Raw genomic sequence first — 18,757 nt, forward strand, 5'->3', positions numbered from 1 at the left:
CCTGAGATTTTAGGTAGTACTTCTGTTAATTTAATGAGAAAAGTGTTCACACTCTCATTAGGATATCGATACGCACACGTGTTGGTTAATTTCTTGGCGTCATTAGGCCCTGTCCATTCAATGGCCGATACATGAGAGAGTTTTTCTTCACTTACCGTACTAAGGCCATATCTTGGTTTGAACTCTGATCTTTTTCTGAAATAAATACATGACCCTCTGCCATTTGAAGTGGTCATACAATAAGAGTCTATCCTTTCATGCAACGAAAATACTGCATGTTCTATATCTGTGACTCTACACAAATGCTCAGTGACAGAAAATATTGTACAGTTGAACGATTACACTCAAGATAAAGGTTTTGTATTTTATTTTGTGTCTATTCCATGTTTATTTCTTATTCACTCTACCTATCTAATCTTTAACGCCCTCCTGTTGCACCACATTTCAAAATGTACCATTATCTCCTTGTCTGAACTATTCATCCATCACGTCTCACTTCAAATCACGGCTGCACTCGTAACAGATACCACTAACTGGCACTTATATTGCCATCAGATCTTAATAGATTCATCCTTTTCAGTAATTCCTTTCGTAATGCTCCAGTCCGCATTTTATATCTCATCTTCACTGGGATTCAACAGCTATTGGCCAGTCTGTAGAACAAAGTTTTGCAACTGCTTTTAGTGACTCATTTCCTAACCTAATTCTCTAGTCAACACTTCATTTAATTCGACCACATTTCAGAACTATTGTCACACTTTTATTGACGCACATTTCACACCCTATTTTCAAGACGGTATCCGTTATGTTCAACTGATCTTTCAAATCATTTGCAGTCTGTGACATAATTACAGTTTCGTCAGATAACCGTAAATTTTATATTTCTTCTCCCTTAGTTTTTTATTTCCTTTCTCAATTTGCCCTTGGTTTCTTCACAATACGATCAATGTGTACATTCAATTACGTACGTTATATGCTTCAAAGCTACTGTCTCATGTCCTTATAATTGCAGTCCTATTTCTGTACAAGTTGTAGATAACGTTCCATTACCTTTTTTTATTTCTAATACAATAATAAAGTGTAAAGAGAGAATTCCAAATCTAAGAAGGCTTCGCTCCTCAAATGACGTACGGTATATTGCTGCTGGAAGAGGAGAAAATTCTTTCGCATACTGCAAATAGATTGATGTTCTGTCAGATCCAGTGCCTATTCCTCTGCAGTATAATTTCAGTTGTTTTTCTTTCCAATGGATATTTATTTCGATATCTGTTGTTCGGACGTTCGCTTGATGAATTAAATGAGGCACCATAGTAAGATCTTCCCAAGCGAAACAACTTTGGAAACGAAGTTTAGTATGTCCGCTGTCTGTCAACCCCCGTTTCGGTACCATTGCGTCACATAGTGTCGAGACATATGGCTTCATTACTTCCACTGAATTAACCTTCAAATTTGTTGAATCATAAAGCTTATTGTCTTTTGTCCACAATATTTGGAAAGAAGTAGAATAGAATAATTTATTTTTCCAGTTATTAAGTTCTGTACTGAGAGCAGAAAACTTCGTATTTTCTTACTTCCAAAAGAATTCGCGAATTTACGTACAACAAAGCTTCGGTTCGATGTTCAAAAGACATAAATCCTAAACTGTAAATTATATTTGCAAATGAGTCTCCTCCATGTCTTCTGGCAGTGGTGTCTGGACGTCGCAAGGCCGGAATATCAGACCCGCACTACGGGCTGGCTCTCCTTTATGTGTCACAGAGGTTGGTCGCACACCAGCGTTTTAATGCGCCGGTACGCAGATAAGAAATGATCCATTTCTCAAGCAATTTATAGGCTATTTAGCGGCGTATTGAGAAATGGACTGAACAATCAAAACCGTAGGGCTAATGAAGTTGACCAACACAATCCGATTATAGGTCAACATTCATAAATATTTATTGATATTACTGAAATATCTGTGAATGTTGATCTCACTTCAGTGTGGATTCAAAGCGAAGTCATTAACAAACAATCATAAATAAAGAGCAGAAGTACAGCGTACAGATCATATGCTTGCAGATTTCCTGTTTCGCAAAGCAGTACTTATCAAAACTATGTGCAAACATTTCCAGAAATTCTGATTCTTTACTAAACACGATGCAAAACTTGGTTCACTGCTCACATGCCACCAATAACATCAGCTATAGCAAAGAAATTTACACTGTGACAATGATTCAACTGTATGGAGAAAATCGCAAATTAGTCACAAACTGTCGGGCGTGCACTCCCTTTACTTAACACGTAAATGTCACTACAGATATTCGACTTTAGGTTATGAGACGTTCGTTATGTCTGCCACCATTGGCGACGATGTGGTGCCCACGAATAGCGAAATTCTGCACGGCCCGCTGAAGCGTCGGAACTTCGATGCTGTCGATGACCTCCTGAATGGTTGTTTTCAGTTAAGCAGTGGTCTTGGGGCTATTGCTGTACACCTTATATTTAACATAGCCGCACAATGAGGAGTCACATGTGTTCATATCCGTAGACTATGGCAGTCAATCAAGGCTCAGGCCGGGGGCCTCTGGGTGCACCAGAGCCAGGATGCGGTCCCCAGGGTGCTTCTTCAGGACATCAGGCACTCTCCTGCTTCGATGGTGTCGAGCTCCGTCTCGCTTGAACCACATCGTGTTGATGTCGGGGTGATTTTGGATAATGGGGACGACATCATTTTCGAAAACCTTCACGTACCCTTCCATAGTCACCGTGCCATCAAGAAATATCGCACCGATTACTACGTGACCCATTGAGGATGGAGAGATTTCTCGATCGCGGAGTACGGATTCTCAGTCCCGCAAATGCGCTTGTTTAGCTTATCGACGAACCCATGCAAATTAAACCGGGGTTTGTCACTAAAACAAACCAAACGCATGCGGATATTAATTCCCATCTTACCCCATGGCTAACGGCGTAGTTTTAACGTCCTAACGCAAACCGTTGAGACGTTATGGCGATTTTATTTCATTTACTTCAATAATATTCACCCTGTAATATCATTTCTTCCTTGATTCTCACTAGTACGAAGCTAAAGTTCCAACAAGTTCTCCAAAATAAATCATCGAAACTGTATTTAGAGTATTCCTAATCCTGCACGAAGTAAAAGTGTGGGGCAGAGCTCAGTAAATTAAGGGAAGTCCAGCGCTCTGCACCCGCAAACAGTTCGCGTTAACTCGCCGACCAGATCTCTCTACAGGTTTACCTCTCGTGAGATTACCGGAACGACCCTGCGAGACAGAAAGGTGCCGAAACTCGAACGACGAAACACTGAATACCGAATGAACTGAAAGACGCAAAGAGAATACCCGCAGTGATCCACGCCCTTCCACATTCTCTGTGGCATCGCCCGACACTGACCCGACGTTTAACACTGAGATACATTCATATTTAAAGCTGTCCCTTAAACGTATTTTACATTAAATTCCAAATCATTAAATTCAAAATAATCTCAAAGTTATCACAATCATGTAGTTGCCACTCAAGACATGAGCTGTGTGGTATTACCTAACATATTAAGAAAAATGTAAATCGTATTTAGGTACGTTGTTCAGTACTCTCAAGAATTGTGCTACTTAAATATATACGATTAATGTGTGACTAATTTAAAAGGAGTGTTCATCTGCCATCTGTTCATTTCTTCTTTAAAACTTGAAGTGCACATTTTACTAACGCCGATTTGCATTTATGAGTAAACCTAGTATGAAATGGTATTCAACATTAACTATGATATTCATCATCGATTATGATTACCTATGCAACTGAGTAACTTAAACTACCATCTTATTTCGTTCAACTGTGGCTAATTCAGAGTATTGTCACATTTACACAATCGTGCTGCTAGAAGACAGAGCAAATTACATAAATGAATCTGACTTTTTTTTGCTTATGAACGTCTTTAGCTTTGATTTGACACCCTATATGGTACGACACCTCGAAGAGCGAGCTAGTTATTAATTATTAAAGCCCTATCACAATATTCGTAATCAAAAGCATTCCTAAATGTTATAATAAATATCGCAAAATTGTGATCCATGTTGCGGTGAGGTCATTTCTTCACGAATATCTATCTCATATCCATGGTTTCATGATATCGTGTGTAGGAGATTGTCCCGTTTCGAGCAACCGTCAGTTGCCGACACTATACAGGCAGCATCAAAAATAATCATCCTATACGGCACACCCATACTTCTGAAACTTTCAAATACAACTGATGTTGTTTTTTTATGAACGGAAAATTCAAAGTTTTTTTTATACCTTCTCATAGTTCTTCAATATGCCGACCTTGAGAAGTACGGCAAATGTCAATGCCGTATTCAGATTGTTCCCATACTACAGCGAGCATGTCTTGAGTTACAGCTTCCGCAGCTACTGTTATGAGATTTCTCAGTTCGTTCACTGTTGTTGGTAATGGAGGCACGTTAACAGAGTTTTTCATAGACCCTCGCAAGAAATAATCACATAGAGTCAGGTCTGGTGACCTTGGGAGCCAGTTATGTAAGGCTGAAACATTTGGTCCATTGCGACCGATCCATCGTTCAGTAATCCTTTAATTTAAAAATTCCCGCACTTCCAGATGCCAGTGTGGCGGTGCCCCACCCTGTTGGTAAATGGAGTCGTTCGAATCAGTCTCCAATTGTGGGATGGGAACGTTCTCAAGCATATCGAGATATGTCTTTTCTGTAACAGTGATCTCGGAAAAAAAAAAAAAGGAAAAAATGGGCCGTACACCTTTTACCGTGAAAGTGCCCAGAACACATCCAATTTAGGAGAATCGCTCTCATGTTGTACAACTTTTTGTGGTTGTCCCGTACTCCATATTCTCACACTATGGCGGTTCCATTGAAATGGAATCTTGGCTCGTCACTAAACACTAAGCGTGGCAGAAAACTGTCATTCTCCATCTTCCCAAGAGCGAAATTACAGAACTCCAAACGTTTATGTTTGTCATCTTTACTAAAAGCTTGTATTAGCTGAATTTTGTATTGTTTCGTGCGTAAACGTCGAAGCAACACACGCCAGATGGACATCGGGGGCACGTTGAACTCTCGAGCTGCACGGCGAACGGATATCTGACGACTTCTTGTGAAACTATGGCGAATGCGTTCGATGTCTGTGTCAGACACTCGGGGATGGCCCAGCGATTTGCCTTTACACAAAGAACCTGTTTCTACGGATTGTTCGTGCCACCGTCTAATGCTCTTTGCTGTAGGAGGATCCACACCATACCTAGTACGCAAGTCACGTTCAACGGTTATTACTGAACCGCACTGCGCAAAACGTAAAACACGAAGCGCTTTCGGTTGTCCAGACACCATTTTTACTACAACTGAGGTGGGCGCTCACTCCTGCAAACAAGCGGGAACCACGTAAAGCTCGAGAGTTTGCTCTTTCCTTCAGTATGTTGTTCACGCACATATCTTAAATAGCATAATAGTTATGATGTTTTTGAAATGGGATTATACTTTTTCATACAGAATTCGTTTGTTAGAGAGCAGTTTCCCGAAGCACCACACTCGGAAGTACCCGCTGGAGAGGCCTTACCCGCCCGAGGCTCGTCTAGCCGGCTAACGCCACTGCTGTAGGCGAGACACGCCCACATCCTCGACCGAGAGAGGTGGCGCAGTGTTCAGCACACTGGAGTCGCATTCAGGAGGACGACGCTTCAACCTGGCATCCGGCCATCCTGATTTAGGTTTTCCGTGATTTCCCTAAATCACTCCAGGCAAATGCCGGGATGGCTCTTTTGAAAGGGCACGGCCGACTTCCTTCCCCCTCCGACCTCGCCGTCTGGCATCCTCCCTCACAACAACCCCCCAATCCCCCATAGTCCCCCCCCCCCCCCTCTGCACAGTAGATCACCACGTATTGGCATGCACACTACTGCCGATTAAAGTTGCTACACAACTAAGATGACGTGCTACAGAGGCGAAATTTAACCGACAGGAAGAGGATGCTGTGATATGCAAATGATTAGCTTTTCAGAGTATTCACACAAAGTTGGCGCCGGTGGCGACACCTACAACGTGCTGACGTGAGGAAAGTTTCCAACCGATTTCTCATACACAAACAGCAGTTGACCGGCGTTGCCTGGTGAAACTTTGTTGTGATGCCTCGTGTAAGGAGGAGAGATGCTTACCATCACGTTTCCGACTTCTTTTATAAAGGCCGGATTGCAACCTATCGTGATTGAGGTTTATCATATCGCGACATTGCTGCTCACGTTGGTCGACATCCAATGACTATGGAATTTGTAATACGGAAGGCCGTGCTGGATCCCAACGGCCTCGTATCACTAGCAGTCGAGATGACAAGCATCTTATCCGCGCGGCTGTAACGTATCGTGCAGCCATGTCTCGATCCCTGAGTCTATAGATGGCTACTTTTGCAAGACAACAACTATCTGCACGAACAGTTCGACGACGTTAGCAGCAGCATGGACTATTAGCTCGGATACCATGGCTGCGGTTACCCTTAGCGCTGCATCACAGACAGGACCGCCTGCTATGGTAAACTCAACGACGAACCTGGGTGCAAGAATGGCAAAACGTCATTTGTTCTGATGAATCCAGGTTCTGTTTAGAGCATCATGATGGTCGCATCCGTGTTTGGCGACATCGCGGTGAACGCACATTGGATGCGTGTATTCGTCATCATCATACTGGCGTATGACCTGGCGTGATGGTATGAGGTGCCATTGCTTACACGTCTTGGTCACCTCTTGTTCGCACTGAGGGCACTTTGAAGAGTTGACGTTACATTTAAGGTGTGTTACGACCCGTGGCTCTACCCTTCATTCGACACCAGCGAAACACTACATTTCAGCGGGATAATGCACGACCGCATGTTGCAGGTCCTGTACGGGTCTTTCTGGATACAGAAAATGTTCGACTGCTGAACTGACCAGCACATTCTCCTGATCTCTCACCAATTGAAAACTTCCGGTGAATGGTGGCCGAGCAACTGGCTCGTCACAATACGCCAATCACTACTCTTGATGAACTGTGGTATCGTGTTGAAGCTGCATGGGCGGCTGTTCCTGTGCACGCCATTCAAGCTCTGTTTGACTCAATGCCCAGGCGTATCAAGGCCGTTATTACGACCATTGGTGGTTGTTCTGGGTACTGATTTCTCAGGATCTATGCACCCAAATTGCGTGAAAATGTAATCACATGTCAGTTCTAGTATAATACATTTGTCCAATGAATACCCGTTTATCATCTGCATTTCTTCTTGGTGTAGCAATTTAAACGCCAGTAGTGTACTATAGTTTCATTTGAAAAAGAGAAGTTGATCCCCGTCTCCTGGAATGAATATGAGTATGACAACGGACTATACGTGGCTCATACGGCAGTCTCTCTCATTTAATCAGGTGCAAACATCATAACGATCTCTTAAATGCTTTCAAAAGGTTTTGAAGTAAACAGTTCAGCTGATCAGCCAGTATACAGATTGATTTACGAGGATATGCAGGTATTTTAATATGTTATTCTACTAGTAAAACTAAAGAAAAAAGTTCATATAAACAGAGATACGCAAAAGTTTAGTTACGGAGTTACGGCTAACAAAAGATTTTGCCTAAAATTTAGCTACTTGGCTAATATAAAGCCATCGCGAAACTGTACAAGTTTAAAATAAAGCACTGTTTCTATTCATTTTGTTGTTATTGATATGGTGAATCTAATAAAACATTTTCCCAGGACGTCTAACTGGCGAGAAGTACTTACAATTCCTTCAAGGAGAAATGCTCCGCATGCTCGAAGGTCTTCCACTTGCTACGCGACTGCAAATGCATTTCCAACATGACCGCGCGCCTCCACATTACACCAACCCGTCACTACAGATTTAAATGAACATTTTCCCCAGAAATAGATTGGTCGAAGTGTTACACGTCTGTGGCCACTCAAATCGACCGATTTAACACCAATGCATTTTTGTGTATGGGGATGAGTGAAGACATAGTTTGTGAGGACAGAGTCAATAGACGTGAGGCATTGCTTGCTCGCGTTGTGAGCGCAACGGACGAAATTAAGAACAACCCTGTGAAACTGAAACGAGCAACGAAATCTGTTCATACACGTGCAGCTAAATGCATTGAATTCAGTGGAGACATTTTTAAACATTTATTGCGAATGCATTATGAAATTGTATGTACACTGTACAATTACCTTAACACTGAGCTTCGTTTTTTCCGGTTTAACATGAATTCAAGTTTGCTATGATATTAAAAAAGCAGATAATCTGACACCTTCATACAGATTCAGTTAACGTTATTACCATCATTTTTTCCAAAATTAATTTCTCTGCAACTTCTGTTGAAAACTTTAGGCAGTTATCTGGAATTTAAAAAAACCAAAATTGGGGCCAGTAATAAATTAAAAATTTTACGAAAGTACTTATTTGCTTCTTTGGATGTTCTGGAAAACTACTGCAGATATACATCAGGGGCATGTTTTATTATATTCACCAGACCAATAACCACAAAATAAATGTAAATCGTGCTTTACTGTAACATCGTTCAGTTTTGCGATGGCTTCATATTACCAAAGTTGCTAAAGTTCAGTAACTTGGTAACTAAGCATTTGCGGATCTATGTTTTCTTGAATTCTTTTCTTTAGTTTTACTTGTAGAACAACATATTAAAGTATTCGAATCTCTTCGTGAATCACACTGTATATTCGGAATAACGGAGTGGCATCCACCTTGTAAAATGGTGTGATTCAATTTAATTTACGCTACTTTATTTACTAGACAGGTAGTGGCAAAAAAATGTGTTTTGTGGTTACACTTGTTCGTAAAATTTCAGGTTGTTCAGCAGACTGCAAGTTTGGTGAATTTATTTTGAGAGAAAAGTTCCTTACTTGTCTCGACACCTTCGTCCTTCCACCATGTTCTGCAGAAGTTTTAGTTGGTTCATCCGCATTTTTGTGGCGGTGGCCATATTTACTGGCTTCTGTCACCCAGTTCCTGTTACAGGTAAAAATTTTACTTTGTTCGATTCATAAGAGTCTGAGTATGATAATGGATAACAATTTATTGTGAAATAATGAACCAGAAGTTTAATTTTTTTATTGAGATTTTTGCGAATTTCTTTTTCAGAATCCTATACCGGAGTCACCTTGCATACTTTAACAACAGACAACTCAGGTAAGTGTTTGATCCGTTACTACTAAAATCACCTCATGGTCCACGGGGTTCATTTGGTGCTATTTTATTTAATCACGGCAGTCTTATCTGGTGGTCTGAGACGTCCACGAAGGCGCCGTGGGGCGGCGGTCATATTCAAACACAGTAGATTGCTACTTGAATATATCGAGCTTTTATTTTTAAAACAGCGATAGATGATGTAAAATAATTGTTCACTAATTTAATCTTAATAATGTTATATCTCATTTGTTCAGAATGGTGTCTCGTCCAAGGGTCACACAAACTTGTATTCAGTACTGTTCATTGCTCCTGGATGACAGGCAATACGTACGTCCCACGCTACTGCTTTGCCAGTAGCATAACACCCGTGGTATACGCCGGAGTGACCTTGTTCGGGTATCTGCTTTGTGTCACGTTGCAGACATAAGGATACTGCGAGCGAACTTCGCAACATCATTGGGTATCAGTGTATCATCGCTTTTGGTGTTCTAGAAAGCTCCAGTTCGAATGCCATTTAGTCATCACGTAGCGTATACAGGATGGTTTTTACCACCGTATACAGACTCTAGGGATTGATCGATGAGAGGATACGGAACAATAAGGTCTAATGAATTTATGTTTGGAAAGGCATGGTTTCCACACCAGACACAAATTATTCATACACTGTTACAAAGACTGCGGTCTTATACTCGCTGTACCACGCAGCGACAGGTACAGTACGTAATGAAAATGGTTTCCGTGTGCCTCAACGCATGCGTGAATACGCTCAGTAGCGTGCTCCGTCTGTCACGTTCAAATCGGCCAGGCTGCATACGAACAGCGTCATAGGCAGGATGAATACACTGCTCCAGTGTCTCCACGTCTGCAATGTCCTCTGTGTACACGATACTTCTGAGGTGGCCGCATAACCAGAGATCGCACGGATTGAGATGCAGTGAACGAGCAGGCCATGCAACCGGAGCCTCTCGTCCGATCCTTCAACCTGGGAAGACACTTTTGAGATGCATCCGGACGTTAGTGGCGAAGTGGGCTGGAGCACCATCATAACATAACCATTAGAATCATCAATGGCACTTCTTACAGCAAGACGCCCGTAAGAAACGCCGATAAATCCCCTCTGATAGGTGACATGGAAGGAAGACTGGTCCCAAAATACGGTCGCAAATTATCCCAGCCCACCCATTCCGGCTGCTCCGATGCTGATGATTCGCTGTCATCGTACCACGGGGGTTCTGCATACTATCCCACAGATGACTGTTATGAAAGGTGCAGATGCCACTCCACGTAAGGCTGGCCTCATCGGTGAATAAGATGGATGACACAAATCCTGCAATCATGGTTGCCTGGTGAAGCAACCGACGACAAAACTGCTGCCGATGTGGAAAGTCTGTCGCTAGTAACCCCTTCACACACTCTAACTGATAAGGGTAGTAACAATCGTCATGGAGAATGTCCCACACGGTCGTCTGACTTACCCCGTACAGGCTGGTCAATTGCCTGGTACTGACAGTTTTAATCACATTTTTTTCCATGTCTAGTGTCTCTTCATTTCGGGTACGTCCTTCATGATTTCCTGCATGTTAGGTCATGACGTGCGAGAAACAGTACGACCCTCTAGGAGGAAAAAAATCATTCTATAAGTATGGCTGCGTGGTATTGCACTGCAGCTCCTGTAACAAAGTATGATTGAATAAATGGTCTCTGTCATGGGAACCATGCGTTTCTGGACATCATTAGAACATTTTTGTTCCTTATCATCTCACTGATCAACCCCTAGTGTTTGTAGATCGTAGAAAAAAATCACCTAGTATCTTCCATAGACCCTTACAGTGATAAAAGCAATCTGTCTACGGAAGGTAATAGTAAAATTTTCAAAGAGGGTTACCAACGCGCCTTTAGTTGCATTATGCTGCACACTGTACGTCTTTTTTTTTTTTTTTTTTTTTTTTTTTTTTTTTTTTTTTTTTTTTAGAGACGTACTGATGTTGCAGACTTCATCTTTCACACGCAAGTGCCAAATGTGACACGAAACCAGCAAAGTGGAGAATCCGGCAGTTCCCTTGGCTACTTAATCATAATTTCGTATACAAGCCAACTTCCGCTATTTCCTTCGTGTCGGAGTAAAACCAGATGTGTCAGATAAATTCGCCTCTAAAAGTCACGTCCTAACACTTCATATCAATTTTAAACAAGTTATTCGTGTTAACTGTATCAAAATCTGTGTTTTTGTCGCACTATATTCCGTATTTTCGTACGCTGTGTGCCATGAGAAACGAATTTTGTGCTATAGCATCCGTTACGAGCAGCATTTATCCTCTATAAAAATTCCGGAGTAGCAATCTCATTCAATGATACGTTTATCCCTTCATTCATTGTATATCAACGTGAACAAATATAAATTTCTGAGAATTTTAATAAGTTACCAGTGATGAGAATTACGTATGTCGTAGAAAATCAGTGTTTTTGTAGCGCTTGTTGTAAGTTGCAAGCCGTGTTCCATTGTCTGCATTCACCGCAAAGTAATTATTATCTTGATTTTGTTTTCGACTACAGCCTCTAAAAAAATTCAGGAGATTAGTAGCGTTTATAGAAGGTGATACTGAGGCTGTAAAGGAAACATCGATTTCAGTACGGACTGCTTCAGATATTAACGGTAACTGGTCATACTTGGAGCTTAACTGGTCCAGAGTATAAAAATGAATCTCTAGGCTTTATTTAATGACACTTGCTTACTATTCTGTAAGACATTACACCAGCCACACTGCAGCCCTACTATGAACACTCTCCTCGAACGTGGGAATAGTAAGCCGACGTTCATAAGCTAAGATCAGCCGCCTGCAAGCTGCTGTGCGTGGGTGTTTCGGGAGAGTTACCAACAGTCATGTATCCGGCATACCACAGGTACCTGAGTTACTATCATATCTTGCTGTCACTTTTGCTCGAGGTACATGATCTGTCACAGCTCATCCACTTGGCTGTGAGCGGTCAGCTAGTGGTAGTACTAGGCTGCATGGACGGAGGAGGCAGGGACCGGGGAGGAATCAGCACGTGGTACTCATCACCATAACCAACAAATATGAGGTGCAGGCTTCCACTGAAATCGAAACTGAGACAGTGAGACTGACTTCAGCTGTTGGGTAACATGGTATGTGCCGTGTCAAGAAGAAGCAAACTTAAAAGATATGATCTATTAACAGTAGAAAGTTCAAATGTATGGCAAGTGAATGTATCCCTTAGGGAAATGCCAAAAGCGATGTGAGGGAACACTAAGTGCACTCAGTGTGTGTGGCTGGGAGCCTTATTCAGAATGCTACAGAGGCCATTCAGTCAGCCGCTGAGAGAGCCGGGCGCTACCAGCTGCTGACTGTGCTCTGCGGCCACACTTGGATCATTCAAATGGCAGAGAAGGTTGACAAAGCTGGCCTCATCTTATTTCAGTGAGACTCACAATTTGCTGCAGTGCAAAACTGGTCATGCGTCCCACGTTCTTAATCGAATGGAACGATTGACTCAGAGTTCGAAGGTTCTGGGACAAAGCAGCCTGAAAATTCTTGGACTTGCATCAAGGGGTTGAGTACTCTATGGACACCCTAAATGGGTCAGGGGTGTGGTACACATCAGAGGCTGCTGCTCAGGTAGCTGTTTGGGTGCGGAGTGTACATGTTTTTAGATTACTCTTCATCCAGTCCAGATAACGATAGGGACCTGAAAGTGTCAGTAATAATTCCAAAGAAGTGTCACATACTTGCAAGAGTATTAGAGTTCAAATGACTAAGTTCCGAAGCACTGATATCAACGTGCCAGGGTTTGAAGCTGCCCCAGTACGGCTCACATAATACCCGGTACAGAAAGTTGGTGAAAACACGGAATGGACAACAGTGAGACACTGATAAAGCTTTCAACCTGTATCGAAAATTAAACTGAGATAGTATGGCATTTGCCGCAGGTCACAAACAAATTGTACCAACCAAAACAGAAACATAAATTGCGTGTGAGGCTTTCTGGGAAAGACTCAGTACCATGGTGGGCATTAATTTGGAATCAGGTCCCTCTGTCAACTTCCAGACCTACTCCAGATGCAACCAAAAATTATGCAGAAGGCTAAACCACTGTTATATAAGTTTCCCAGTCACTCTCTCATTGTTGAAATAGATGTTAATTGTGCAAAAATCTACTGGTTAAATGACTGTTCAGTAAGGGGTGGGGGAGACGTGACTTCTGGTGAAACATTTCTAAATGAGTTGTCTGATGATTACCTAAAACAGTCTGTTTGGGAGCCCACTCATGATGTTGCGCCTGATAGTTTCAAAATGGCCATACCTCTTTGAGGAAGCTCACACACAAACTAGTATCAATGACCATTATTTACAACATGCAAATGGCCGCTAAAACAAGTAGCAGAATACATATATGTTCAGCAAACAGGATAAAGAAGCAATTGTGACCTATTTGAATACAAAACTCGAAATATTTAGCTCTTGAGAACAACATGTAGAAAAATTGTGGTTGAGGTTTACAAGAACAGTCAGCTGTGCACTTGGTACGTATGTAAAGCAGTTCATGATAAGAGGGATACTCAACAGTCTACATTCATTTGAAAGAAACATCTAAAGAAAAAGAGACAACTGGTCAATGAATGCTAGGCAAAACGTAGCCCTACATGTAGGAAGATGCTAAATGTATTTGGCTGATGAGAGAAAATTCCGTCCAACCTACTAAGCGTACTGAGTCACAGGTAGGCACAACAAAAAGACTCTCATAATTAGAGAAACACTGACGTTCGTGGTGGAATGACGGTTATGTAGTGCTGGATGGGAACAGGGAAGGGGATGGATGAGTGAAGGCAGTGACTGACAAAGGTTCCCACAACCTGCCTGGTGTCCTCCTTTGTTAGTCACTGCTCTCACCCATCCAGCAAGGTGCCCTGTTCCCATTCCAACATAACCCAGCCATCATGCCACCACCACCCCAGTCTTTATATTTCTCTACTTTTCTGCTACTTCCCCTCCCTCCACACCCTTCTGCTGCCCTCTGTCTAACCTGTAGCACTTCACTGTCCATCACACCACCCTGTTGCCGCTCCTGCTCTCCCCACACCCAGTCGCCACTCCCACCATGCACTCGTGCTGCTGGTCACACTGTGGTTTCAGATGCCTGAGACTGCAGTCGTGTGTGTGAGTTGCGTTGGCTCTTGCGTTTCCACGCGCACGTTTGTGTGTGTGTGTGTATGTGTGCGTGGGGGGGGGGGGGTGTACGTGTATGCATGTCTGTCGTCTATTGTTGACAAAGGCCTTATTGGCCAAAAGCTTTACTTCTGAGAGTTTTTGGTTGTGCCGATCTGCAACTCAGCATTTCCGATGTATGGTGAGTTGCAAGTTTCCTTTTCGTAATATTGTCACATTCCATCCTGGATTTTTCATAATTTGATTCCTACTAAGACTATTGTAACAGAATAGGAAGGATCTCTCACAAAACCAAGGAAATTCCGGTACTATGTAAAGTTGGTACCAAAGTTAGTGTTCAGACACTTGTAGACTGGGTAATGACAGCAATTAAGAATAGCAAAACAAAATCAGAAACTCTGACTTAGTTTTCCGAAATGTTTCTTTAGAGATAGTACTGCGGGGTACTACTCCAATTTGTGACGATGACAGATATAGATGTAGAATTAGTGTCACTAGGGTTGAGAAACAGCTGAAATTTAACAAGGCTCCAGAGCCTGATGGACCCTCTATCAGATCCTACACCGAATTTGCGACTAAGTTAGCCCCCCTCTTAACCAAAATCCTCGTACAGATAACACAATAATAAATTGTAAATCTCTATCACAAATAACAATGTCCAGTAGTTGGGAGAAGTCCGAGGACCCATCAAGTAGAGGGGCAGCAGGAGTCATTCACAAAACTACCGTATAATATCCTTGCCATTCATTTGTTATAGGATTCTTGAACATATTCTGAGCTCAAACGTAATGTCGTTCCTTGAACAGAAGGACCTCATTGCCAGTCAGTATGGATTTCGAAAATGGTGACATTTCCTTCATGACATCCTTAAAGCCACAATCAAGACAGTAAGATAAATGCAGTAATTTCGGATTTTCGATAAAATCATTTGACTCACTGCCATAACCACACTTATTACCAAAAGTAAGATCATATGGAGTATGATGCGAAACTTGTGGCTTAACTGAGGATTTATTTGGTAGGGAGGACTCAGCGTGTTACCTTCAATGCAGAGAAATTGGTGTGGACAATGTAAGTGTATTGGGACTCGCAGGTTCTGTTATATATTAATCGTCTCGCAGCAATTTCATAGTTTTAGAATTTTCGTGCATGATGCAGTTATCTATAATGAGGTACCATCTGAAGAATTCTGCACAAATATTGAGTAGGATCTTGATAAAATAAATTATAGTCACCAATGAAAGGGTACAGCTGGTACCAGTTAATTCATACATATCTTAGGGTGTTACAATTTGGGACATCAAACGGAATGATCATGTGCTCACAGTTGGAGATAGGATAGGTGGAAGGCTTCGGTTCATTGGTAGAATACTAGGGTGATGGGATCAGTCTACAGAGATGATTATTTGCAATTGTCTCATGTGACAATACCGAGAATATTGCTCTAGTGTGTAGGAACCGTATTAAATAGGACTGGCAGCAGGCATTGTAAAGACGTAGAGAAGAGCAACACGAACATTCAATACTTCTCTGATCCATGAAGAAACTGAACTGGCACACTTTGAAGATAGACGGAAACTATTCCGATAAAGCCCACTCTGAAAGTTTCAAGAAGCTGCTTTACACCTCGAATCTAGCAATATACTACAACCCACCACTTATCGCTCTCACAGGTCTCGTGAGGATGAAATTAGCAGACTTACAGGACGCACAGAGGTAATTTAAACAATCATGCTCAAGCTCCATATGTGACTGGAATGTGAAGAAGCCCTGATAACTGATAAATTAGGAGGTACCCTCTGCCATGCACTTCAAAGTGGTTTGCAGAGTATGGATGCAGATGTATACGTAGATGAACAGAGTTGATGGGGTTATCGAACAGAAAATGTAAGCTTTGTGTTTGAGAAATAACTCCCCATTTTCTTAAGCGTCTAAATTCAGTGGAGAGTGGGTTGAAATTAAGAGCTATTTGTTTCTAATATCTCCGTTAATCAATGGCCGATTTTTCAGTCATTTGTGGATCCCACTATTCTGGATTACGAGAAAATTTGCTGTCACGCATACTTGAGAATCCCACACGACAGTTTCAAGCGAGCTGTCGTAGCGATCACTTTTTAAAGTGCTCCCGTACGTTGACTGTGTTGCGAGTTTGACGATTCGCACTCTACACGTTCTTATAAGTCTTTTGGTACTTGTAGCGTCGTTACTGTAGAGGAGGAGCGTATAGTGTGAGGTCCACACCTCAGCCTAGCCACACCTTCAAGATCGCAGTCATCGTCAGTTAACCTCACAGATCGCCGATCCTTCTGACACTGTCCTGGTCATACCGCCACCCTAACAGCTTCATTCTTGACACCAGTGCAGCAGGCCATTAGCAGCAGAAGGGCAGGCCATATTACTAGAATGACCTGTGCCGACTCTCTAATACTGTCCCAGACTGTGAGGTACCGGGTTCAGATCCCCTTCTGCTGTTGGCACAGTGCTGAAATACAGAGAATACCCTCGGGGTCATCCCTCGACCCCGCCCCCCTTCCCCCACCTCCCCACGACACATTTGCGTGGTCGAGTGTCTACAGTGTGAGTAGCTAACTATTGCCACCAAGAATAACTTGGAAAGTGTGATAGAACCTGAAACGTTTCTGGGACAAATGGTGCATGGGACGATGGGGGCAATAATATGACGTTGGTTTTTTGTTGCTTGGTGGAGTCGTGTCAGAGATATGAAGGTCAATTTTGTTTTTTTAAATAACATGCTACAGTTTGGTACTTATTTTATGATAGCGGCTATCGAGACGAATCCAATGACGTGTAAGTTCTTTGAAGGTCAACAGGGTCACAAAGGTAGCATGAACGTAAATTTACAGAAGGTGTTCAACCTTCTTATCATGGACTGAGTGGTATTCGTCATCACATCAGCACTTATGAAAGCACCTTCTCTGACATTTCTCTCTTGAATATCTTAGGTGTTGTAGGAACGTCTTTATAAATAATGTCTTTTACGAATCCACATAAGAAACAAATCCAGAGGTGTCAGGTCTGGCGAATGAATCCGCAACGACACCTCTCCTACGCGTCCAATCCAACAATTTGGGAATTGTCCCTGCAGCTCAAAGCCATCAGCGAAAAATGTGCCGGACACCCATCGTACTGATACCACATTCTGTTCCTCGTTTCTAAAGGTATTTCTTCCAATAACAGACCTAATGTTCCTTGCAAGAAGCTGGTGTACTTCCTACCATTAAGATTTCCTTGGATGAGTAGGGGCCTATAATTCTGTCCTCCAGCATCCCACACTATAGATTCACCGACCACGGTTTTTGGTGTGCAACTTGCGACTGCCAACATGGATTTTCAGTTGCTCACTAATGCATGTTGTTCAGATTAATAATTCCATGAATGTAGCCTCGTCAGTATATAAAATCAAATTAATAAATCTGTCATCCCTCTGAATATGTAGTTGAGCCCGTCGGCAGAATTCAATGCGACGCATACAATCGGTAGCAGTTAATTCTTGGTGGAGACTGTTATGGTAAGGATGATATTTATGTAGATGCAGAACACGAACAACACTACTCTGGCTCATGGCAGATTCCCTTGCGATTTGACGTGATCTAACACAAGGATCTCGAACCAAAGTGGCAAGAGTACCAAGTTCCGTTTCCTAGTTTGTAACTTTCCTTTGCCAGATATGCTTCCGATACGTTCAATATCCAGTTGTTCTCAATTTATTATACACATATTTACATTTACGTCGTATAGGGTGAGTCGGTTGAGGATATCTTTCAGCATATAAGTCTCTATTTCTCACTGAATTTCGTTGGCACTCCCCGTAAATGAGAAACATATCGACTTGTTCTTAGAAGGAATACATCATACACATTCGCTTGATTCGACGATATTAGTGCTGTATTGCGAAACCGGGGAATGGTGTTTACATGTGAAAGGCACGTTAGATGGATATACCATATTCGGCGAATATTTACTATTTGCACGATATACGAGAGAGAGTTGTCAGAGTATGTGCTGCTCTAAGTGGTGATGTGGTAAGGAATACCAATCAATCCATGATAAGAAGATTGCAGTAATGCATTGATACCGATGGTCATCACTTGGAACACCTTCTGTAAATGGACGATCATGCCACCTTTGGACATTCGTTGACCTTCAAAGACCTTACTGTTACACATCATTGCATTCGTCTCGATAGTTGTTATCAGAAAACAAATACCAAACGATAGCATCCCATTTAAAAAAAAAAGTTGACCTTCATATCTCTGACACGACCCTATCTAACAACAAAAAACCAACGTCATATTGTAGCCTCCGTTGTCCCATGCAACATTTGTCCCACAAACTGTTTAGCTACTGTCATACTTCCGGAGTTACTCTAGGTG

The 18,757-nt window shown here is 42.2% G+C and overlaps 1 protein-coding gene across 5 annotated transcripts in view; it reads left to right on the forward strand.

Annotated features, from left to right (window-relative positions):
• LOC126108788 (ankyrin-2-like) overlaps window positions 1-18,757 on the forward strand; it is a 105,826-nt gene that overhangs the window by 28,240 nt on the left and 58,829 nt on the right. For 4 of the 5 annotated variants that reach the window (XM_049914139.1, XM_049914140.1, XM_049914138.1 and 1 more), the window contains exons 2-3: window positions 8,840-9,009; window positions 9,133-9,180. In XM_049914139.1, coding sequence (XP_049770096.1) covers window positions 8,922-9,009; window positions 9,133-9,180 — 136 coding nt within the window. In that variant the 5' untranslated portion in view covers window positions 8,840-8,921. Of the gene's footprint in view, window positions 1-1,668; window positions 1,792-8,839; window positions 9,010-9,132; window positions 9,181-18,757 lie in introns of those variants that run through there. The other variant, XM_049914141.1, reaches the window with a different exon arrangement.

This window comes from Schistocerca cancellata, chromosome 11 (genome assembly GCF_023864275.1).
Source record: "Schistocerca cancellata isolate TAMUIC-IGC-003103 chromosome 11, iqSchCanc2.1, whole genome shotgun sequence".
Taxonomy (NCBI): domain Eukaryota; kingdom Metazoa; phylum Arthropoda; class Insecta; order Orthoptera; family Acrididae; genus Schistocerca; species Schistocerca cancellata.